Here is a 25242-nt window from a genome sequence, read left to right as displayed (position 1 = left end):
TTGAGGGACACAGCAGACTTATCAGAATCATGATAAAAAGTTAGGTTTGGTGGGGGAGTGACTCTGACAGCTGTTTTTCCAAATAAGATCTCAGGATATATGATCTATTTTTTTCAAATTTGTGAATTTAATGATTTGAACAGTCTCAGGAAGTTATGACAACTAAAATGCAACTTTATAGTTAATAAATCACTAGTGCTGAAAGGGGAAAAGTACAAGGTGAATGTGAAGGTAGAAAACATGAGTCTTTCCTAACCTTGAGCTTCAGCACATTAAAGCCAAAACCAATCCCAGGGTTTTGTTTATTCCTGTTTCTTTGTTTGTTTGTTTGTTTGTTTGTTTTCAAATCCAAGAACTGGAAGGTCACACCCCTGTATAAGACTTTGCTTCCTAACAAGCACTCAGACATTCCTAACACCAGGAGGCTGAGATGGAGCTGCTGGGAATTATTACACCTGTTCTTGCTATTTGTGTCATTTGCCTGGTTTTCCTTTTGGGGAGGAAAAAAAGTCGCAAAGGAGAGAGGCTCCCCCCGGGCCCAACTCCCCTTCCCATCCTTGGGAATCTGATGCAACTGAACTTGAAGAACATCCCTGAGTCTCTCTGCAAGGTAAGAGGGGTTTCATTCTGGAGCTGGCCATCTCTGCAGGAGGGGGTTACTTTCCAGCCCTGCATCTGAGGGTGCTGTGGGCTGGCTGGCTTACCTCAGTCTTCTTACTGTGACTCACCACTGAGGTTGCATTTTAGAGTATGAGAAAATTCTGGAATCAGAACGTACTTTAACTGAAAGGTTTCCAATCCCCTTAGCATAGAACACTTACCAAAAGGCAAGCCCAGCAAGTGTAAAAACGTGTGAAGTGTCCTTCTGTGTGGCTATTATTATTACTACTTTATACGAGATGATCTATGGGATACATTGTGACCTTCGTTCCCTCCCCAACATCTTGCTCTGATATAACCCAGCTCTGCTGTCCTGATGGACATTCATTTCTTTGCAAATATGAGAAATTACCACCAGGAATGCATTGTCCAAAGGCATATTCTTCATAGCAACCTAGGTATCCATCAATAGATAAATACAGAAAATCTATTTATAGATAGATAAATATCACCTGTCTATATACCTGCCCATTCTCTCTCACACACTGGAATGTTATTTAGCCTTAAAAAAAAAAAAAAAAAAGAAGGAAATTCTCCTATTTGTAACATGGATGAATCTGGAAGACATTACCCTAACTAATAAAAGCCTGACACAGACAGACAAATACTGCGTGATCTCACATACATGTGGAATCTAAAGTAGTCCACCTTACAGAAGTAGGAAGTAGAATGGTGTTCAAAAGCCATGCCGCAAGTGTTTGGCTATTTTAATATTCTGTTTTTCCTCTCAGAACAATGCTACCACGAATATATAGTTTTCTTCCTTTTTTACACCTGCTTAGCAAGCTCCCCTCCAAGCCCTTGTCCTGGCTGCTCCCTTCTCATCTTTAGTTGAAACTTAAATCTTATCTCCTCATACATTGCTGACCTCTCTGCTTTGTTGTTTTCCTGTGGTCATCCAACACAGCACGCTCTTTATCACTTCCGTGGAGTTGTGCTAATTTGTACTGCAAATGCAGTTTGTTTGGCTGTTTGCTGCCTGTCGCCATCACTAGCCTCTAAGTTCTGGGGGGGTGCTGCTGGACTGAGCAGGTCTGACACAGCACAAGTGCTTAGTAAACGTCCACTTAATGGTTGCCTATTATAAACGAAGGAAAGACTAAATCCATGGCTATACCCCAGGTTAAATTTCTCAAGTGGCAAGGACGGGATAAAGGCTAAGCTACACGTAAATTATTACTCAAGTTCTACCCAAGCCTCCAGTGGAGAGATTTCACAATTGCACTGACACAGCTGCTTGAATCTCTTTTCCAGTTGGCCCAAGAGTATGGCCCTGTTTACACAGTATACTTTGGACTCAAGCCCACTGTGGTCTTACATGGATATGAGGCGGTGAAGGAAGCTCTGATTGATCAGGGTGGTGAATTCCTTGGCAGAGGAACATTTCCAATTATTTCAGATGCCCAAAATGGACATGGTATGTTCCAAATCAAAATATGGGTTAACTTAACAAATATAGGACTAGCTTAATAAATGTCTGTTCTGTACCAAGCAACTGATCAGATGCTACAGTACTGCAGTGTAATTTTGATGCTATCACCCAGAGTTAGTGCAGACTCCATAGGTTAAATGTGTCACCCCCAACAGCACTGCCCTTACGTCAGTTGCCAGCCCTAAGTCCATGTGTTTCCAGGTCATCCATACTTCTTGCCAACTGGAGAAATATTCAGGGGGTTCCTGTGGCCCCCTCAGGTTTAATAATTGGTAGAATTATTTGCAAAACTCAGGAAGGAAAGTGCTAACTTACAATGATAGTTTTATTATATAAAAGATGCAAATGAAGAGACACAGAGGGCAAGGTTTGAGAAGATCCCAAATGCGAGCTTCTGTATCCTCTCCTGGGGAATCAGAATGTGTTATTCTCTTGGTGCATTAACATGCTCATCAACCAGGAAGCTCACCTGAGCTTTGGTGTTGAGTTACTCTATGGGCATGATGCATTGAGTCATTGACCATATGAGTGAGCTCCATCTATTGTTCCCTCTTATCCCTGAAAGGTGAGAAATCAGTTGATATCCTTTGGCTCAAAGCCCCAACCTTCTAAATCCATATTTGGTCTTTCTGGCATAGCCAGACCTCTCTTTAAACCATCTAGGGTCCCACCACAAGTCACCTCATTGTCATAAACTCAGGTGAGGTTCCAGGGTCTCACCCTGAATAACAAAGACTCTTCTAATACTTGGGAAATTCCAAGGATTTATAAGTTCCCTCCCATGAACCAAGGACCAGACACATTCTTCTATTATATAACAGATGCTCTGATAGCTCTATTGAGATGAACACCAAAAACAGTCCAGCTCTGGTCGGTGTGACTCAGTTGGTTGGAGCATCATCCATAACTGAAAGGATGCAGGTTTGATGCCCGGTCAGGGCACTTACCTAGGTTGCAGGTTTGATCTGTACTCCCTGGTCCCGGTGCCTATGGGAGGCAATCACTGATGCTTCTCTCTTGCATCAGTATGTCTCTCTCTCCCCCTCCTCCCTCTAGAAACAATGAAAAAATATCCTCAGGTGAGGATTGATAAAAAAAACAACAACAACAGAGTCCAAGTTCTTTATAAGGTAAATATGCAAATATGATGGCGATAAAAGCAATCTGGGAAACTTATTTCAAAAGTTTTCCCCCAGAAGTCGTAGGATTTTTAGGGAACTGGGGAAACTATTCCTGGGGTGTTGTTTCACACATTGCAAAGGCTGCAGCAACAATGAACAAATGACTAGGTATAGAAATTATGAATTTTCCATCACAGGCTGGTTTGGTGGGGGACGAGGGGTGTCAGGTAGGTAGCACTCAGGGAGCCTAGTCAGGCTGTAGGTCTTCACTTGGACGATAGGCTCATAGATGTTGTCTAACAGATAATTTTTTTCTTTTTTAAATACATCTTATTGATTACGCTATTATAATTATCCCATTTTTTCTCCCCTTTATTCCCCTCTTTCCTGCACCCCACCCCCACCAGCATTCCCCCACCTTAGTTCATGTCCATGGGTCATACATATGAGTTATTTGGCTTCTCCATTTCCTATATTCTTAACTTCCCTTGCTCTACTTTGTACCTACCATTTATGCTTCTTATTTCCTATACCTTTCCCCCCATTTTCCCCCTTTCCCCTTATTATTGATAACATTCCCTGTGATCTCCATTTCTGTGTTTCTGTTCCTGTTCTGGATGTTTGCTTAGTAAGTTTTTGTTTTTTAGGTTTGGTTGTTGATAGTTGTGAGTTTGTTGTCATTTTACTGTAGTTTTGATCATCTTCTTTTTCTTAGGTAAATCCCTTTAACATTTCATAGAATAAGGGCTTGGTGATGATGAACTCCTTTAACTTGACTTTATCTGGGAAGCACATTATCTGCCCTTACATTCTAAATGATAGCTTTGCTGAATAAAGGAATCTTGGATGGAAGTCCTTGCCTTTCATGACTTGGAATACTTCTTTCCAGCCCCTTCTTGCCTGTAAGGTTTCTTTTGAGAAATCAGCTGACAGTCTTATGGGAACTCCTTTGTAGGTAACTGTCTCCTTTCCTGTTGCTTCTTTTAAGATTCTATCCTTCATTTTTTTAAAGATTTTATTTATTTATCTTTAGAGGGGAAGGGAAGGAGAGAAGGAGAGAAATATCAATGTATGATTGCGTTTCATGAGTCCTCTGCTGGGAACTGGCTTGCAACCCAGGCATGTGCCCTGGCTGGGAATCGAACCGCAATCATGTGGTTCGAAGGCCTGAGCTCAGTCCACTGAGCTACACCAGCCAGGGCTTCTCTCGTTCATTTTAATCTTGGCTAATGTAATCTTGGCTAATGTGCCTTAGTGTGTGCTTCCTTGGGTCCAACTACTTTGGGACTCTCTGAGCTTCCTGGACTTTTTGGAAGTCTCTTTCCTTTGCCAGATTGGGGAAGTTCTCCTTCATTATTTGTTCAAGTAAGTTTTTGATTTCTTGCTCTTCCTCTTCTCCTTCTGGGACCCCTATGATTCAGATGTTGGAACATTTAAAGTTATCCCAGAGGTTCCTAAATCTCTCCTCATGTTTTTGAATTCTTGTTTCTTCATTGTGTTCTGGTTGAATGTTTATTTCTTCCTTCTAGTCCAAAGCATTGATTTGAGTCCTGGTTTCCTTCTCATCACTGTTGCTTCCCTGTACATTTTCCTTGATTTCACTTTTCATAGCCTTCACTTTTTCCTCTATTTTGCGAGCATACTCAACCATTTCTGTGAGCATCCTGATTACTAGTGTTTTGAACTGTGCATTTGACAGGTTGGCTATATCTTCATCATTTAGTTGTATTTTTGGAGCTTTTATCTGTTCTTTCATTTGGGCCATATCTTTTTGTCCGAGTTCACCTGTTGCATAGTGAGGTGCAGAGCCTTAGGTATTCACCAGGGTGGAGCAGCCACGTCACTGTATTTTGAAGCTCTATGTGGGGGAGGGACCTGAGAGGGAACACTGCTCCTTGCTCAGCTCTTGGTCAGCTTTCAGTCACTTCCTCCACTACCCACAAGCAAATTGGGCCCTTCTGGTGTAATTCCTGGTTGGGTAGGTTTGTGTACATTCTAGGACCCTGTGAGTCTCTCCAGTGAACTCTCCTGTGAGGCTGGAAGTTTCTCCTGCTGCCACCTCAACCCCCACAGGTGTTTTCAGTCAGAGGTTTTGAGGTGTTATTTCTCCACACTGGAACCCTGGGTTGCAAGGTCTGTCTCACTCCCCAGTTGTTTCTCCCAGTTTATCCACACGCGAGTGTAGGACTGCCCAGTCTGCCAGCCACCACCTTGCCCACCCAGGTCCTCCAGCTGCCACCTTGCCATGTGTCCTCTCCACCTGGATGCCTATTTCCACCCCTCCTACTGGGTTAATATTTCTTCTTTAACTCCTTGGTTGTCAGACTTCCATATAGTTTGATTTTCTGGCAGTTCTGGGTTTTGTTTTGTTTTGTTTTTTTAATTTGTTGTCATCCTTCTTTTGTTGTGCAGGGAGGCAAGGTATATCTACCTACTCCTCCAGCTTGGCTAGAAGCCAATTTATTTTTTTATTATGTTTCAGAACTTAGGTATGGGTTACATACATTGCTTTACAGATATGAAGAATTGCGCGCACACACACACACACACACACACACACACACACACACAAACTACTTCAGAGAGACTAAAAGTCTCCTCCAAACCACTTAAAATTGTAAAATTCCAAGTCCCAGGGAAATAGGAACTTAATTCTGTTAAAGAACAAAATTCAACTGAGTAAATTTGAATAAATAATTGGCTCTGTGAAGTGACTCACGAATCAGGCAGCATCCCTTCTAGCAACTAGAAGAACCTCTGAGGAGTTGTGCAAAATGGAAGGTTTCACAGGTACAAGGGTATGGCAGGGGAGTTATTAGCAAAAGGAAAGAATTATTTTCAGGCCAGATCCTCCAGCTTTAGGGAAAAGAGAATAGCAGGAATTTTGTCATGAGGATTACATTGCTGGTGTAAGTCCAGATTAATTGGTTTAAAATTTCACACTTGGAAGAGGCTGACAGGTTAGTTAAGTGTTGGTTTGGTGATGTGGCTTAGCAAAAGTGACTCCATTTTGTCCCGTATTTCTTTTATTAAGAATTCCCCCCTTTTGATGAAACTCTGTCTAACTCAGAGATAAGATCAAATTTTAAAGCATTAGCACCACTCTCTGCTCCTGCTCTGTGGTTCTTGAAGATTTTGTTGATCCTGTGCGATATTCACAGGTCATGGCTTTGGGTTCATAATCCTTAAATAAATGATTTTTAAAAAATTGTAGAGAGAAGAGAAGGGAGGGAGAAAGAAAGGGAAGAGAGGGAGAGAAACATCAGTCTGACGTCTCTCGCATGCCCCCAACCAGGGACCTGGGCTGCAACCCAGGCGTGTGCCCTGACCAGGAATCAAACCTGCAAACAAACTGGCAGCCAACGTGGCAAACTTTTGATTCACAGGCCGGCACTCAGTCCACTGAGCTGCACCAGCAAGGGCAAGTATTTGTTTTCTCTTTGATGTTCCAGTCTTAGGGAGATCATTTGCTTGATGATTAACAGCAGCAAACATGTCATTGACTTTTGAGTGTGTACAACATGCTGATGGAACTGATGGTGCGTTAAGAGCAATAGGAAATTCAGAATAAGTAACTGGCTTTGTACAGAAGAAGAAATTAAAAAGCATTGGTATGGAACATTGGGCTCCTGTGCTTCTTTGTTTCTTCTTATTCAGAGGAGGCTAACATTCACTGTATTAAGTTCGCAGGAGAATAGAATCATAAACCCCATATTGATTCACTTTGCTTATCTTCTTGCAGAAAAAAATCACAGCTAGAACTCAACCACAAGTTAGAGGAATCTGAAGTGTAAAAACAGGCCCTCAGGAAAGGGGTCTGTGGGAACACAGGCCACATTTGACCATCTTTAACGAAACCAGACAGAGGGCTTCCCACACTTCAGGATATTTTCTACTCACCAGTGATTGCCCTCCCTGCCGCGTGCCATCACCTCTGCCCTCGGCTGACCAGAGCATGGGTTTTCTTCTCTTTGTGGCAAATTTTTCACTCACACTCCAAAATAGGTTGTGTTCTTAAGTTGCGATATGTGGAATCCCTGCTAAGGGGCATTGGAAACCTCTCTGGGTGGACACGAGAGAGCAGCTGTGGGGAAAGTCTGACTCCACGATGCAAAATACTTTCCCGCTCTGTTTCTTTTCCTAGGAATCCTTTTCAGTAACGGAGAGACATGGAAGGAAATGCGGCGCTTCTCCCTCATGACCCTGAGGAACTTCGGGATGGGGAAGAGGACCATTGAGGAGAAGATCCGGGAGGAAGCCCAGTGGCTGGTGGAGGAGCTCAGGAAAACCAAGGGTGATGGCCAGTGATCATCCCTTTAGGGGCAAGGGGACTTCCTACACACACCATCCCCAGTCCAAGCTCCTCTTTTGGCAATCACTCTGGTTCATGACCTGCTCTGTTAGTTAGTCAGGGAGCTGGCAAGGAAAAAGGGGGTGGGAAGGAAATGATGCTATATTTAGGACTCTCAAATCCTTTAGTTTGCACTCATTTCTCAACTTTAGCACTTGCTAGGTATGTAAATTCGGCCAAGTTTTTTAACTTCTCTAAGATGCAGTTTCCACAGCTGAAAAATGGAGCTAAAAATCAAGCCTCAGAAAGAGAGTTAGCTAATATAGTTTGCAAGACAGTCGCACAGTATTCAGTATGTAGTAAATGTTCCATAATACCACCCGTTGCTCTTATGACTACTAAGTATTCATATCAATAAAATTGATATTACTAGTAGCATAGTGTATGCTATCTAGTACCAGTATTATTAGAAGGTGGTCCCATCTTAATTTGGGGAAAGGTTAGAGGAAATACATTCTGTGAATAAATCTGAGCAGGAAGAAGGTACCGTTATTGATGAAAGTTCTAAATGTTAAGTTACTCATTTCTCACCTAAGCTCATCCTGTTGATCCCTCCTTCATCTTCTCGAGTGCTGCCTGCAACGTGATCTGCTCCATCCTCTTCAGGGAGCGTTTTGAGTACCACGATGAGAAGTTCCTTTTCCTGATGAACTTGTTAAATGCAAATTTTAGGCAAATAAACTCTCCATGGATCCAGGTAAGGCTCAGGCGGCATCCGCTCTCGCTGTAGATGGACTGGACCCACTGACAGCTTGCAGGCTGGGTGGAGGGACACTTCAGGAACAGAGTGCGATGTCAGCATTCATTGTCACCTTCCCTTCCATGCGTGTGGAGTGAATGAGTGCAATGACAGCTACCCCAGCATCATTGGAAGGTTGCCCTCTGCTTGCCTCTCGGGGTCTACTCACGCAAAAGAAGACAAAACATTCCTGATGGCCTACGTCTCTTTTAAGGCCCCTATGCCCATGTTCCACCGTATGACTGTGGGGTTGGCCAAAGCTGGGATGAGCAAGGAGATGGGCAGGGGCCGCTCACCTGTACATGATGGTTGTCCTCCCTTCTTTTCCACTTGGAAATTGGAGGAAGGGATTCTGCCTGGCCAAGCCACACACAGAAAGTCAGGCACTCTATTCAGAAACTCTGGTTCCTCTTTACAAACTGAATTTCCATTGTATTCTGCACCACTCTCCCATTTTTAGATTTACAATCTGTGGCCAAAACTCATGAAGCATCTCCCTGGAGAGCACAAATCATTTTTAAAAAGGGCTAAAGCCATTAAACATTTCATTCTGCAAAAAGTGAAGGAGCATCAAGAATCCCTGGATCAGAGTAACCCTCAAGATTATATCGATTGTTTCCTCATCAAGATGGAGCAGGTACGGTATACACTGTCTCTCCCCAGCACCCCTGTCTCGTCCTGGCACGGGAGTGCGTGAGCGCACAGTCACACCATGGACGTACTTCTTGATATTTTGATTTTTTAGGGCAATGAAGTAGGTACACTATTATCATTACTAATAGAATTTCAGAATTGTCCAAAGCTCTCTTTTTCCTTTGTATTTCTATTTAGTTCCTACACTTGGACATTAGCATTTAAAAGTTCTCTACACATATTTAGGATGAGCTCCATGATAGACACACATACATATAAGTGCATATTTCTGAGCATATATTTACTTTGGGGTGGATAAAACACGCATGTGTTTTTTCTACACATCCTTTAGACACACATAGTCAGCCTTTTTTTGCCACAGTGCTTCCCACACAGTCTGTCGTAGACTCCTACATTATAGAAAATGGATTATGTTTTCTCATAGAAACAATTTTATTATTTGAAATGGGTGGTGGCTAAAGATTCTAAAGCAAAGATGTTATACATTAACCATTAGTGGTATTAAAAATATTGAATAGCAACTACTCATACGGCCATTAATCCTTGGACTGTCCAATAGAATACTGGTGTGGCTGTCCATGAACACATCAGCAGAGAAACAGCCAAGGTGGTGACCAGCACTGTATTGTTTTTTTAAAAAAAAAGACATTTCATGTATAAACACATACAACAACTGAAAATGTTAAAATTATCCTTTGAGCCCTATAAAACTAATAGCCTGGTTTCCTTAGAAAACATGCTCAAGAAAGGTGTGCTGATGCCCCTGAGGCAGAAGCAGCATGGGAATTCGAGGTGTAGAAACAGCAGGCGGACCATTCATACAGGGCAGGCATGCTGTCAGTTAGTTTACTTTTTATCCTAAAGACGCAATAAAAAGTGTTTTCACTGCGGTTCACGATGAAAATTGTGTAAGGAATGATCACATTTGTGATGTGAAGGACCTACTGGAGGAGTCAACAGTAGATGCAGAGAGACCAGTTGTCCAAGGGTCAGTTTCCTAGTAGCACAGCTTGAAATAGGGATTTATATGGAAGTGATTTATTAAAGGAATTCGTTTTAGAGAGACTTATATGTGAATGAGAGAAACAGGAAGGGAATAGAAAAAAGTCAAACATTGTTTCCTATTAAGTGTAGTTGCTGCCAGATCCTACAGGGGGTGGTAGAGTATAAGTCACAGTGCAGAGTTTGTCAGACCGTGAGGGGAGGGAGCTGGGCTTTTGTACCCCTGCACCCATTAGTCACTGGCTACAGGAAGCCCCAAGTCTTGTTTAGGCTGATTAACTTGGCGACCTGCATTCCAACCAACAGTGCAGGAGGGATGCATTTTCTCCATATCCTAGCTGACACTTGTTTGTTCATTTATTGATGGCATCATTCTGACATGTGTGAGATGGTATCTCATTGTGGTTTTAATTTACATTTCTCTGATGATTTAGTGATATTGAGCATCTTTTCACAGGTCTATTGACCATCTGCATGTCCTCTGTCGAAAAGTGTCTATTCAGGTCTTTTGCCCATTTTTTAAAATGGATTGTATGTTTTTTTGGTGTTGAATTTTATAAGTTCTTTATACATTTTGGATATTAACTCCAGATCAGAAACATCAGCGAATACGTTCTGCCATTCAGTGGGTTGTCTTATTTATTTTGTTGATGGTTTCCTTCACCGTGCAAAAACTTTTAAATTCTTTTTTATTTTTTAATATATTTTATTGATTATGCTATTATAGGTATTCCATTTTCACCACTTAATTCCCCTCCATGCTGCATACCCCCTCCCAGCCACATTCCCCCTCTCCCTTAGTTCATGCCCATGGGTTGTACATATAAGTTCTTTGGCTTCTACATTTCCTATACTAATCTTAACCTCCCCCTGTCTATTTTAACCTACCATTTATGCTACTTATTCCCTGTACTTTTTCCCCCATTTTCCCCCCTTCCCCACTGATAACCCCCCATGTGATCTCCATTTCTATGATTCTGTTCCTGTTGTACTTGTTTGCTTAGTTCATTTTGTTTTTGTTTTTGTTTTTTTAGGTTCAGTTGTTGATATTTGTGTGTTTATTGTCATTTTACTGTTCATATTGTTATCTTTTTTTTATATAAGTCCCTTTAACATTTCATACAATAAGGGCTTGGTGATGATGAACTTCTTTAACTTGACCTTATTTGGGGAGCATTTTATCTGCCCTTCCATTCTAAGTGATAGCTTTGCTGAATAAAGGAATCTTGGATGGAGATCCTTGCCTTTCATGACTTGGAATACTTCTTTCCAGCCCCTTCCTGCCTGTAAGGTTTCTTTTGAGAAATCAGCTGACAGCCTGATGGGAACTCCTTTGTAGGCAACTGTCTCCTTTCCTGTTGCTTCTTTTAAGATTCTCTCCTTCATTTTAATCTTGGCTAATGTAATTATGATGTGCCTTAGTGTGTGCTTCCTTGGGTCCAACTACTTTGGGACTCTCTGAGCTTCCTGGACTTTTTGGAAGTCTCTTTCCTTTGCCAGATTGGGGAAGTTCTCCTTCATTATTTGTTCAAGTAAGTTTTTGATTTCTTGCTCTTCCTCTTCTCCTTCTGGCACCCCTATGATTCAGATGTTGGAACATTTAAAGTTATCCCAGAGGTTCCTAAACCTCTCCTCATGTTTTTGAATTCTTGTTTCTTCATTGTGTTCTGGTTGAATGTTTATTTCTTCCTTCTAGTCCAAACCATTGATTTGAGTCCTGGTTTCCTTCTCATCACTGTTGCTTCCCTGTACATTTTCCTTGATTTCACTTTTCATAGCCTTCACTTTTTCCTCTATTTTGCGAGCATACTCAACTATTTCTGTGAGCATCCTGATTACTAGTGTTTTGAACTGTGCATCTGATAGGTTGGCTCTATCTTCATCATTTAGTTGTATTTTTGGAGCTTTTATTTGTTCTTTCATTTGGGCCATATCTTTTTGTCCGAGCTCACCTGTTGCATAGTGAGGTGCAGAGCCTTAGGTATTCACCAGGGTGGAGCAGCCACGTCACTGTATTTTGAAGCTCTATGTGGGGGAGGGACCTGAGAGGGAACACTGCTCCTTGCTCAGCTCTTGGTCAGCTTTCAGTCACTTCCTCCACTACCCACAAGCAAATTGGGCCCTTCTGGTGTAATTCCTGGTTGGGTAGGTTTGTGTACATTCTAGGACCCTGTGAGTCTCTCCAGTGAACTCTCCTGTGAGGCTGGAAGTTTCTCCTGCTGCCACCTCAACCCCCACAGGTGTTTTCAGTCAGAGGCTTTGAGACTTTATTTCCCCACGCTGGAACACTGGTTTGCGTGGTCTGTTTTGCTCCCAGTTGTTCCTCCCAGTTTATGTGAACTCAAAGGTGGGACCACCTGGTCTACCAGCTGCCACCTTGCCATGTGGCCTCTCCACCTGGCTGCCTGTTTCCACCCCTCCTACTGGTCTGGGTGAATGTTTCTTTTTTAATTCCTAAGTTGTTGGACCTCCACGCAGTTCAGTTTTCTGTCAGTTCTGGTTGTATTTTGCTTTTTAAATTTGTTGTTGTCCCTCTTTTGGTTGTGTGAGGAGGCACGGTGTGTCTGCCTAGGCCTGCATCTTGGCCATGGTCTGCAATGCAAAATCTTTTTAGCTGGATGTAATCCCACTGGTTTTGTTTTTCTTGTTTTCCTTGCCTGGGGGGATATATCAGAAAAAACAGTGCTACAAGTAATGTCTGAGATTCTACTGGCTATGTTTTCTTCTAGGAATTTTATGGTTTTGTGTCTCCGACTTAAGTCATTAATCCATTTTGAATTTATTGTAGTGTATGGCATTAGAGGGTGGTCTAGTTCCCTTTTTCTGCACATATCTGTCCAATTTTTCCAACACCATGTATTGAATAAACTGTCTTTAGACCATTGTATGTGCTTGCTTCCTCTGTCAAATATTAATTGACTATAAAGGTGTGGATTTTTTTTTCTGGGCTCTCTTTTCTGTTCCATTGATCCATGTGTCTGTTTTTTATGCCAGTGCCATGCTGTTTTGATTACTGTGGCCTTATAGTATAGTTTGATATTAGGTGGTGTGATTCCTCCAACCTTGTTCTTCTTTCTCAAGATTACTGTTGCTATTTGACAGCCTTTTGTGGTTTGAGAGAGTTATTTTAAATGCTTAATATTTTTAATTCTAGGTAAAGACAATAAGGGCTATAGGTAGGAAGTGACAATGTACCTAAAAATTTGGATTTCCACTTGCAGAAATAATTCCATTTTAAAATAAATAGGAGAGACATAATATAAAGAAATTGAGTAAAGAAAAACTTGGTTTAGAGCTTTAAAAATGAAGTGATTCTTAAAAACAAGTGTCCCAATACTTTCCCAAAATTTAAGAACCACTAGACAAGGAACATATGTGAAGGACCTATGGACTTGGACAAAGGGTGGGGACTGACTGTGGGAGCTGGGCAGGGAGTAGGGGTAGAGGTGGGCCAGGCAGGGGAGAGCAACCAGGGAAAAACTGGGACTAGTGTAGTAGAAAAACAATAAATGAAAATAAAATAAAAGAACCCAAAAGTATTAAAAGTCCCTGAAGAACAATTAGCAGTGTACATAATTTAAATATAATAAAATTATTTAAATATATAGAAATATAAAAATTGTATTAATTAGTATAATAGCATTAAATGTTGTTTTATTAAACAAATGCTTAGTGCCCACTTTTATGTCAGGTTTGGGGATACCTCAGCAAAGGAGACTTCCCTGGCTGAGGAGGCTCAGTGGATTGAGTGCCAGCCTGTGAACCAAAGGGTCATCAGTTCGATTCCCAGTCAGGGCATATACCTGGGTTGCACGCCAGGTCCGTGGTTGGGGACATGGGAAAAGCAGCCAATTGAAGATATTTGTCTTCCTCTCTTTCTCTCTTTTTTCTCTTCTCTCTAAAAATAAATAATAATAAAAAAGACAATCCCCATTATTTTTGATAGAAGAATTTTAAAATAAAAAGCTCACTTGCTATTTTCAAGTGCTGGATCAATTTATTTTCTAAACACTCTGTAGATCTCATGTAAAAACTTACAAGTAAAAATGCCCTACAAGTACAGACTTCATCTTAGAAACACCATTATAATGACGCATGTCATGTGTGAGAGGTGGGGCGAGAGGCGTACGCAGTTTACATGAAGGAAACAGGCCAGTTATGAACCAGTGGTCTCTCTCCGCACTTGCAGAGAGTTTATCATCTGGTCTTTCTCATTAAATTTAGTATAAGGAGATATTATTCACTGAGTATGTGTATATACATTGTTCCAAGAGCTTCCACCTGTTAACCTTTTCATCCTTGACTGTGGGGTGTGTTCTATTTTTCACCCCCATTTCACGGAAGGTGAAACTGAGTTGAGAGTAAAGTAACTTGCCAAGGGCACACATCTGTTTTTTGACTAACCTGGGATTGAACCTAGGAGTTTAAATTTCATGACTGACTGTTCTTTTTCAACCCACTATACTACAGTGCCCAGAATGAAGCCTGTTACTAGTCAAGGGGTGTGACTGTGAAGCTCTGATAGGCTGTTGCCTTGTTTTTAACCCACGTAGCTTTCAACTCTACCGTGTACAGGAAAAACAGAACCCAACATCTGAGTTTCACTTGGAGAATCTGGCAGTCTGCGGATCAAACTTGTTTGCGGGAGGAACAGAGACAACCATGTATACCCTGAGATACAGTGTCCTGCTCCTAATGAGACACCCAGAGGTGCAAGGTACTGCAATGTTTTAGTGACCAAGTGACAAATGAGGTGCAGGCACCAGACGAGGGTGGAAAGACCCTGCTTTCAGTGACTGCTTCCTTTCTCTGGTCTGCCTTTCCTAGCATCATGCAAAGTGCCATCTGTGTGGTTTTGCTTTTGCACATCAGAATTCTATCGATTGATGCTGATTAGGAAGAAACACCTTTAGGGACAGGAAGGCTGTTGTTTAAGTCAAAAACAGAGGTGCTCTGAATCCCGACTCTTCTACATGAGGTGTAATGCCCAAGAGTGAGCCTTGTTTAGATGAGGGGTCCAAGGGTCACCGTGCTGAATTCTTATCCTAGGCCTGTCTGTTCCTAGCGGTGTGACCTCAGACAAGTTATTTCATCTTTCAGGTCTCTGTTTGTCCATCTTAAAAATGGACCAGATTCTCCAAAGGGAATTTTTAGGTGTGATATACTTCAACATTCAAAAGTGAAATTGTAGTAGCTCGATTTTTTCAAGCACATTCTCAGAGTACAGGCCTTACAAAGCCAGTGTTTATACTGCTCAACATAATGGTTTTACCATTCCCACAAAACATCTAGAAAACTGGATGAAGGTCACAAAGGAGGTGTCCCTGCAAAAGTGGGGATTAAAAATTTTCCCTCTACAGCTGCTTTGGCAGGAATCATGGAATAAGCCATAATCCCCACCGCAAAGGTGCCACCTGACCTATGCTTGAGAGCAAACCAATGAAGCCAGGAGGCTGAGAACATAGTTAACCCAGCCTTTCTGTTTCCTTCAGCAAAATCTCTGGTATTTACAGGGAAATAGAAAATAAAAATTCCATCAAGTGCAGAGCAGTGGGCTGTTGAGCAGAATCTCTTTGACCTTGGCAGCCTTTTATAGGCCGATTTCTGTTGCACATTGCAAGTCTTTTCCAGGTGTCCAGGGAACATGTCTCTGGAGTAACATTCATGATTCATGTCTCTGCAGCCAAAGTTCATGAAGAGATCGACCGTGTGATTGGACACAACCAGAGCCCCTCCATGCAGGACAAGATGAAGATGCCTTACACAGAGGCTGTGTTGCATGAGATACAAAGATACAGCAAACTCTTTCCTTATAGTGTTCCCCATGCTGTGATCCAGGACACGAAATTCAGACAATACATCATCCCCAAGGTCAGATGTGTCTGGGAAAACTGACTGGGATGGAAGGGGCAGCACAATTCTTCCATGGGTCTCTGAGGGGCTTTCACTTCTGTTGCAGGAAGAGATGCACTTGAGCTTGATCCAAGTTGTAACTTTGGATGGAAAGGCCAGAGTCAGGTGGTCTGGGAGGGTCACCTGTCGCCTCTGTAGCCTTGTCTCTGCCTTCCTAGAGTGGGGGAGGCTGACCTGGGGCTTCCCAGGCCCCCTGCCACTCTCACATAGAATGTATTAGGAGAGCAGTGATTTCCAGTAATGAGGACCTTATGGAAACTGAAGCCTTATTTTTCATGATGGATTATAAAAGGGAGAAGTGGGAAATGTGTCTGTAGCTCTCAGGCAATCAAGCCAAGTGCCAGACTTCTTTAACCCAAATTGTCTCCTCCCAGGACTTTACCTACCAGGACAGCTGAGACACTGGTGCCACTGAAGTTAACCTTTGTAGAGCACGTAGCACTTACCAAAACCTTTCCATGCCCATCGGGGAGGCGGTCAGCCTTCTGTTGTGATCAGGGGCTTGGGTTTGACATTTAAGTAGTTCCAGAGGATAGAAGAGGAAGAAAAGGTGTCAAACCTCATCAAAGTCTTTCAAAACAAAATCAAAATACTACAGAACACCACCAGTCTTACTTAAAAGTATCAACACGGAAGTGCATTAGCACACAAGGGCTGGCATCACATTAAAAACACAATGCCACCAACAACAAGAGGGAATGAAGAGCACAGCAGAACTCCCACCAAGGAATCTTGTTTGATAAAATTCACCGCATGAGTAGAATTTAGGAGAAAATCACACAGCAGTCTCATTTGTACAGAGAATATATTTGATCATATCCAATGCTCACTTTTAATGAAAATTTTACTTTCTAATGACAGTTGATATTCAATATTACAGTAGTTTCGGGTGTACAATATGGTAGTTAGACATTTCCATAACTTACACAGCGGTCTCCCGGCACCACACACAGTTGTCACTATGTTACTGACTCTCTTCCCTGCACTGCATCTCATACACCACGGTGTCTACTTTGTGACTGCACTCTGTATTTAGTTTTTAATTTTTTAAACTTTAATAAAATAGAAATAGATAAATAACTCTTTAGCCAGAAAAAAACGTACTTCCCAATCATGTTTATTGATGAGTGACTAAAAGCTTTCCTAATGGCAGGAATAAAGCAAGGCTATCTATTGCCGATAATATTATTCACATAGCATTAGAGAAAAGGAATGAGCTAAAACATTTAAGAGAAAAAAAATCAGTTTTTTAAATGATATAATTGTACCTGGAAAAATACAAGAAAATTAGCTGATACACCATTGCAAAGATATAATTATTCAGTGGTTAGGTACAAATTTATTATTTAAAATATCAATTGCCACTTATATAAAATAAAAACCATTTAAAAAATATAATGAAGATAAGTTTTCATTGATTTAAAACAAAGATAAAATACTTAGGAATAAGCTGAATAATAAATTCAAGATCTATGGAAAGAAAATTTTAAAATATTAATGAAAGAAATAGTGTTTGAATAAATTACAAGACTTATTCTATGTTTGGGTAGAAAAATAGCAGTTATTTCAAAATCAATCTATACATTTATGAGATCTCAATAAAAATAACCAGATTTTGGGGGGAGCTAAATAAACTAGCAAATCATAAATTTGTTATGGAAAATTTAGAGATAAAAATACTCTGAGATAGGTCCTACCAAATGTTAAAAATAGAATATAAAGTCACAGTTAATAAAGCAGTATAATACAGCTTCTTGAAAAGACAGAGCAAATGAATAAAGTTGAGAAATAAACTTAGTTTGACATGAAAAGTTAGTATGTGATAATGACGCCTTCCCTCTAAAGGAAAAATATGGATTATTCCATAGAGGTTAGAAAACTCCCAGGAAGTTGGTAAATAATAATAACAAGTCCCTACCTCACACTTTCTATGAAAATTTATTCTCGGTGCCTCAAATAGATACACATAGAATACTGAACTGTAGAAATACTAGGAATAAAAGCAATAATTTTTCTGAGAATTTCAGAGTTTCAAAAGACTTCTAACATCACCGCCCCCAAAAGGAATAAGGGGGCCATATATTTTTAAATTGATATATTTAGCTATGTGTAAATAGGAAATAGCTGTCTGGAAAATGAAACCAAATCAAAGATAAATGACAAACTGAGAGCAAATTTTGCATGGTTCCTCAGAGCGAAGGACTAATTACTGAAAAGTAAAATGAACCCCTACAGTCATGGTGAACAAACCCCAAAGGGAACAGATGCAGTTCCAAAAAAGGAGCAAAATTAAAATTTGAGTAAAAACAATTGCAAATGGTTTTTAAATGTATAAAAATATACTGACACAATGAAATATGACAAAAATAAATATTATAAAAAATTCTTTTTACTTACCACAGTATTTTGGCAGGATATTAAAAAAATGTAGTCTTGCTAAATTGTAACTTCTATGAAAGGCAAGGGGATGATTTCTATCAAAATTCAAAACACATATGCAATTTAAAGAGCAGTTCCACTAGTAGGGATTTATCCTTTGTGTGTATTTTCTTCAAAATAAGAATATTTATTGAAGCAATATTTGCGATATTTGAAGATTAGAAAATCCCCAAATGTTCATTTATAAAGAACTTAAAAAATTCCCTTATTTCTATAAAGTGGAGTCCCAAGCAAGCTATAGCACACGACTGTGTGAACATAGTGAAGGGTATATATGTGTGTCCTTTTTTTTAATCCATAAGATATCCTCCGAAGCATATATCTTAAAATGGTAACAGTAATTACATAAACAACAAAACAGAACTCTGGCACTTGAGTATAAGAAGAAATTTATTTTCACTTTATACCACTTTGTACATTTTTTGATATTTTATTCCATGTGCATGTATTGCCTACTCCAATAATTCTAAAATTATGTTTAAGGACATACAAAATAAAGTAAAAATGGAGAAAGGAAGCTTTCACTTAAATAAGGGTACTTTATGATCAGATAAAACTTGGTTCAAATTGTAAACATGCCACTTGCTACAAGTACAACCTCAAGTAAGTTGTTTTTCCTCTGTGAATAGTAATTTCCTCATTGATACAAAGAGTATAAAAAGAGAGTCGACTGGATACAGTTGAAGTAAGAATTAAATACAATTCGGGAGCAGCTAACTAAGCACAGTGTTGGGTAATTGTGAAGCATCCAATATAAATGGTAGTTATCAACATTATTTTGACATTTAAGCCTCACAAAAATCTTTCATAAATGAGGAAGAAAGCCTGTGTTTTTATTAGTTCCACCCTATTTTACAAGCGAGGGAAGGGAAATCTCATTCAATAGATTCAAGTTTTCACATCTCACTTTTTTCCAGTCACACCTGAATTTAGGAAAGAACAGGCTGTGAATGAGGATGCTCTTTCTTTTGAGGCCGCAGCTCCTGTCATGGTGTAGCTCATCCTGTAGCTCGAGCCTACACCATGTCGGCCACACGCCCCGTTTGCCAGCAGTGACTAATCACACATGGACCGTAACATCCCTTCTCCCAAAGGGAATCGTCTTATTGCTTTGATAAAATATATTGTATGATAGCATGTGTGAAGTAGCCATAACTCGAGACACTCACTCACCAACCAGGCTCACAGGTGCTCAGTCCTATTCAATTCACTACAGTGAAGAGTGTTGGCCTTGTTTATTCAGCAAGGACAGGCATGCTGACATACCACTCCTCTCTCCTTTCTTGGTTCCAGGGCACCACTGTGTTCCCGTTGTTGTCTTCAGTCTTGTATGATAGCAAGGAGTTCCCCAATCCAGAGAAGTTTGATCCAGGCCACTTTTTGGACGAAAGTGGCAGGTTCAGGAAAACAGATTACTTCGTACCTTTCTCCCTTGGTAATACAAATAAATCCATTCAAACCATACACATGCTCATTTTGAACAACTTTTAGCTTCCGAAAATTCATGGCATAACTTAAGTGATCCGCTGATGATAGCAAAGGTAATCAAGTGAAACTGTTACGGTTCCTGATGTATTGTAACTCTGTGGAGCCATTTAAGTCCATATACCGGTAGGGTTAGGTAAGTAGCCCAGGGACTACTTTGTTGTTAGATGACTGAGTATAATGCCAGTTTTTATCTTTATTTATTTTAATATTAATATATATTTCATTTTGATGCTATTGCAGTTGTCCCAGTTTTCCCCCCTTTGCCCCTCTCTGCCTGGTATTCCCATTCCCTTTAGCAATCCCTACCCCCTTAGTTCATGTCCATGGGTCATGCATGTAAATTCTTTGGCTTCTCCGTTTCCTAGACTGTTCCCAACCTCCCCCTGTCTGTTTTGTACCGACCAATTTGTACTTCTGAATCCCTGCACCTTTCCCCCCTATCCTTCACCTTCCCCTATCCTCTCGCTTCCCTTTCCCCGCCAAAAAACCTCCAAATGATCTCCATATCTATGATTCTGTTTCTGTTCTGCTTGTTTCCTTAATTTCTTTTTACATTCACTTGTTGATAGTTGTGAATTTATTGCCATTCTAATGTGCATTGTTTTGATCTTCTTTTTCTTAAATAAGTCCACTTAACATTTCATGTAATAATGGCTTGGTGATGATGAACTCCTTGAGCTTTACTTTGTCTGGGAAGCACTTTGTCTGCCCTTCCATTCTAAATGAGAGCTTTGCTGGACAGAGTAATCTAGGTTGTAGGTCCTTGCTTCCTGTCATTTTGAATACTTCTTGCCTTCTAGGCTGCAAAGTTTCTTTTGAGAAATCAGCTGATAGTCTTATGGGAACCCCCTTGTAGGTAACTATCTGCTTTTCTCTTGCTGCTTTTAAGATTTTTCTCTTTTTCTTTAGCCTTCAGCATTTTAATTATTATGTGTTTTGGTAATGCCAATTTTCAAAGAAACAAAAGTCAGTCAATCCAATTCAAATGTCCCATGTTACCAAATGACAAAGAGACTGCTTTTGCAAACTCTTTTTCCGTTTATCTCCCCTTTGTAATATTGACTTTTTCAAAACAAATGTACGACTTTTTTTTCCTTCTTTTAAAATTATAAACAATTATAAACTTTCTGATTCTTAGAACCAGAAGCTATCAAAGAGACCTTGGCTACTTCATATTTTTTCTTACCCTCTGAAATATGAGCCCCTCAAACCCTTGCCTGTTTGCAAGAGCTGGTTGGCTCCCGGTTACTATTTTCCATAAGGTCATAAAGACAGCTTAGGATTGGTTAGCATGCATTCTTTTTCCTTATCTCATTCAATCATTTAATAAGCATTTTCAAAAACAACAGTTAAGAGGTTTGGTTTCTAATTTCAATGATAAGTGTTCATCATAAAGGATGGAAAATGTAGAAAAGCAAAATAAAAAGAGAAACAAAAATTATCTGCAATTTCATCCTACAGAGATAATCATTGTTACTGTGATTATACAGTAAATTATTTTACTGTATAACATCAAACGATTGTCTAACTATACATAATAGGTGTATATTTTAAAGTAAAATTTGGGTCATTCTGGACAATCCTTTTTAAAAATATTTTTTTAATTTATTTTTAGAGAGAGGGGAAAGGAGGGAGAAAGAGAGGGAAAGAAACATCAATGTGTGAGAGAAACATTGATCGGCTGCCCCTAGCTTGCCCCCAGCTGGGGACCTGGCCTGCAACCCAGGCCTGTGCCCTGACTGAGCATCAGACTGGCAACCTTTTCGTCTGTAGGCCAGCACTCAATCCACTGAGCCCCAATGACCTATATCGCCTTTGAAAATTTGTCCTCAAATTTTATTTTGTTGTGGTAAAAGACAGACTGTGGTATTAAATAATCTTTCACATAAACGTATTTAGGTTGCATTGTATGATAGATGCAGAAGGATTTATTTCATTGATTCATTATAGATGGATATACAGTTTCTATGTAACTCATCAATATCATAAATAACGATGCAAGTGACATCCCAATAAGTGAATCTCTCATTCCTACAGATAAATCCCCAGAAGGAGAATTACCCAATTAAAGAGTGAAAACTTCTTTAGAGTGTTTAAATGTACACTGACCGGTATCCCTGTGGGGCCCGACAGGCCCCCGGCAGCTGATAAGCATTCCCTTTCTGAGCAGCATTTTCAGTGGCTCTTAGGGGCCTGTTGTTCTAGTTTCTGGTTGTTGTTTATTTGTGTTGGCATGTTGTATCTGAATAGGAGCTACTGTATTTGCATTTGGAGTGAGCTAATGGAAATCTTTTCTCCTTCCAGGAAAACGGGTCTGTATTGGGGAGGGCCTGGCCCGCATGGAGCTGTTCCTCCTCCTCACCACCATTCTGCAGAACTTTTCCCTGAAGCCCCTGGTGGAGCCCAAGGAACTAAAGACCCAGCCTGTTATTTGTAAAATTGTCAGCATTCCTCCACCTTTCAAGCTGTGCTTTATTCCTAGATAAAAGAATTTTTTTCTTTTAACATTTTAAACCAACTGGCTGAGTAGCTCACTTTGTTAGAGAGTTGTCTCCAAAGACAAGGTTGAGGGAGGGTTCAGTCCCTGGGTTGGGCACATATAAAAATCAACCAATGAATGCATAAATAAGTGGAAGAAAACGATATTTCTCTCCTTCTCTTTCCCTTCCTTTCTCCAAAAACCAGTCAATAAATTTTGAATGAAGAAGTTCAAAGTAATCGCTTTTCCCTCTTACTCCCCGAGTTGTGCTCTCACCCCACTAGCCTTTCTCTTCCTTTTAAATACTTCATAGTACAGAAACACTACTCACTGTAACTTGATGAACATTTTGTAAATCTACGAATCCCTTGACAAGAAGGAGCTGGGTCCTAAAAATTCCAAGGAAATAAACAATGGATTTCTCCCCCATACAGTTCTTCATAAACTGTGCTTCAGCCGAACAGGACCGGGCCCACAGAGGACCTTTGTCAGGGACAATCAGCAGTGTAGTTGAGCTTGCACTCCTTCTGTGGCTTTGGAGGTGTGCTGATTTCCTGTAGTTTTTCAAAAGAGAGAAACATAATAGCATGTGTGTATGATTTCTATTTCCAATTGAAAGCACCTGTGTGATTTATGCTACATTCGTAAAATAAATTTTTACTTCCACAATAGTTTGTCTTTGTACATTTGACTTGACTTTAAATCACAAAAATTCTTTCCCTTGAGTTACGGGTTTTCTACGGCTGGGATAAGATAAATAGGCGCAATTAAATGATAATCTCCTATCAAAAATCTCTTTCTGCTCCACACCCTGGATTTGCAACAATTGATTTGCATTGGTCTTGAGGAGCATTCTGGAATAAGAAATCAAACCGTGTCCATGGTTAGGATCCAGACACACATAGCTGCATCTTATTCAGAAAGAGGTGAGAGGCGGGGACGGGGGTTGAAGAGCAGGAAGAGTTGCCAGGGAAGAATGAGCATTCCCAAGAAAACAGTGACCCAGAAAATAGTTGCAACTCACCCGGCAGTGGCCCAGCTGTGAGCAGCAGGAGATATATATATACTGCATGATTCCTTTATATGAAATATTCAGAATAGGCAAATCCATTGAGACAGAAAGTGGGTTAGTCATTTCTTAGGGCTAGAAAGTGAATACAAATGAGCACACGATTTTCTCTGGTTGGGGATGGGGTAATAAAAGTATTCTAAAACTACATCACAGTGATGATTGCACACCTCTTTATATTCTAAAAAAACACTGAACTTTACCAGTAAGTGAATTTTATAGTATGTAAATTATCTCAATAAAGCTGTCCTTTTGTTTTTATTTTTAAATTATATTTTATTAATTATGCAGTTACAGTTGTCCCATTTTTTCCCCTTTGCCCTCCTCCACCCAGCACCCCCTGCTCCCTCAGGCAACCCCTACACTGTTGTCCGTGTCCATGGGTCATGCATGTAAGCTCTTTGGCTACTCCATTTTTTATATTGTACTTTACAACTCCATATCTATTCTGTAATTATCTATTTGCACTTCTTCATCCCCTCACCTTTTCACTCATTTCTCCACATCCGCCTTCCATCTGGCAACTATCAAAATACTCTCAGTTTCTATGATTACCTGTCCTCTTCTTTGCTTAGTTTGTTTTTTAGATTCAGTTTTTGATAGGTATGTGTTTATTACCATTTTATCATTCATAGTTTTGATCCTTTTCTTTTCTTAAATAAGTCCCTTTAACATTTCATATAATAATGGTTTGGTGATGATGAACTCCTCTAGGTTTTTCTTGTCTGGGAAGCTCTGCATCTGCCCTTTGATTCTTTTTTTTAATTAATTTATTTTTTTAAATTGATTATGCTGTTACAGTTGTTCTATTCCCCCCTTCATTCCCCTCCACCCTGCCCCCCCCAACCCCACCATTACCCCCCTTTAGTTTATGTCCATGTGTCTCAAGTCCTTTAGGTTCTATATTTCCCATGCTATTCTTGCCCCCCCCCATCTATTTTCTATCTACTGTCTATGCTACTTATTTTCTGTACCTTCTCTCCCCATCTCCTCCTCCCACTCCCCTGTTGCTAACCCTCCTTGAGATCTTCATTTCTATATTTCCACTCCTGATCTAGCTGTTCTTTTAGTTTGCTTTTGTTTTAGGTGTGGTTGTTAATAACTGTGAGCTTGTTGTTCTTTCACTGTTCATGTTTCTTTAACTTCTTTTTCTTAGATAAGTCCCTTTAACATTTCATATAATAAGGGCTTGGTGATGATGAACTCCTTGAATTTGGTCTTATCTGAGAAGCACCTTATCTGTCCTTCCATTCTAAATGAAAGTTTTGCTGGATAGAGCAATCTTGGTTGTAGGTCTTTAGATTTCATGACTTGGAATATTTCTTTCCAGCCCCTTCTTGCCTGTAAGGTCTCTTTTGAGAAATCTGCTGACAGTCTGATGGGGACTCCTTTGTAGGTGATTGTCCCCTTAGCTCTTGCTGCTTCTAGAATTCTCTCCTTCATTTTAATTTTGGCTAATGTAATTATGATATGCCTTGGTGTGTTTCTTCTTGAGTCCAACTTTTTTGGTACTCTCTGGGCTTCTTGGATTTCTTGGAAGTCTATTTCCTTTGCCAGATTGGGGAAATTTTCTTTTATTATTTGTTCAAATAGTTTTTCCACTGGTGGTTGTGTCTTTCCCCCTTCTGGTACGCCTATAATTCAGATATTGGAGCGTTTAAAGATGTCCTGGAGGTTCCTAAGACTCTCCTCATTTCTTTGAATTCTTGCTCCTTGACTCTTTTCTGTTTGGCCATTATTTGGTTTCTTCTGGTCCACTCCATTGATTTGAGTCCCAGTTTCCTTTTCATCTCTATGGGTTTCCTGTGGAATTCCATTCATTTCCCTTAATTTAGCCTTCATATGTTTCTCTAATTTGTGGCTATAATCAACCAGATCTGTGAGGAAGCTGATGA

At 40.2% G+C, this 25242-nt stretch overlaps 1 protein-coding gene across 2 annotated transcripts; it reads left to right on the top strand.

The window, feature by feature from the left end:
• The first annotated feature begins 256 nt into the window (after positions 1 to 256).
• LOC119064549 (cytochrome P450 2C23-like) lies at positions 257 to 22313 on the top strand. 2 transcript variants are annotated; one of them, XM_053668549.1, is made up of 10 exons: positions 257 to 610; positions 1915 to 2077; positions 6509 to 6634; positions 7358 to 7507; positions 8101 to 8261; positions 8764 to 8940; positions 14535 to 14676; positions 15643 to 15830; positions 19605 to 19746; positions 22104 to 22313. In XM_053668549.1, the coding sequence occupies exons 1-10, from the start codon at positions 431 to 433 to the stop codon at positions 22283 to 22285; spliced, it is 1611 nt and encodes a 536-aa protein (XP_053524524.1). In that variant the 5' UTR covers positions 257 to 430; the 3' UTR covers positions 22286 to 22313. The 2 variants fall into 2 exon arrangements, with proteins under 2 accessions (XP_053524524.1, XP_053524525.1); XM_053668550.1 differs by lacking the exon at positions 6509 to 6634 and having other exon boundaries at positions 260 to 610.
• Positions 22314 to 25242: the final 2929 nt, after the last annotated feature.

Source organism: Artibeus jamaicensis, unplaced genomic scaffold (assembly GCF_021234435.1).
Source record: "Artibeus jamaicensis isolate MK-2021 breed Jamaican fruit bat unplaced genomic scaffold, CSHL_Jam_final contig_490, whole genome shotgun sequence".
Classification (NCBI taxonomy): domain Eukaryota; kingdom Metazoa; phylum Chordata; class Mammalia; order Chiroptera; family Phyllostomidae; genus Artibeus; species Artibeus jamaicensis.
The sequence above is the reverse complement of the archived record's forward strand: the minus strand, read 5'-3'. Positions and strand labels throughout refer to the sequence as shown.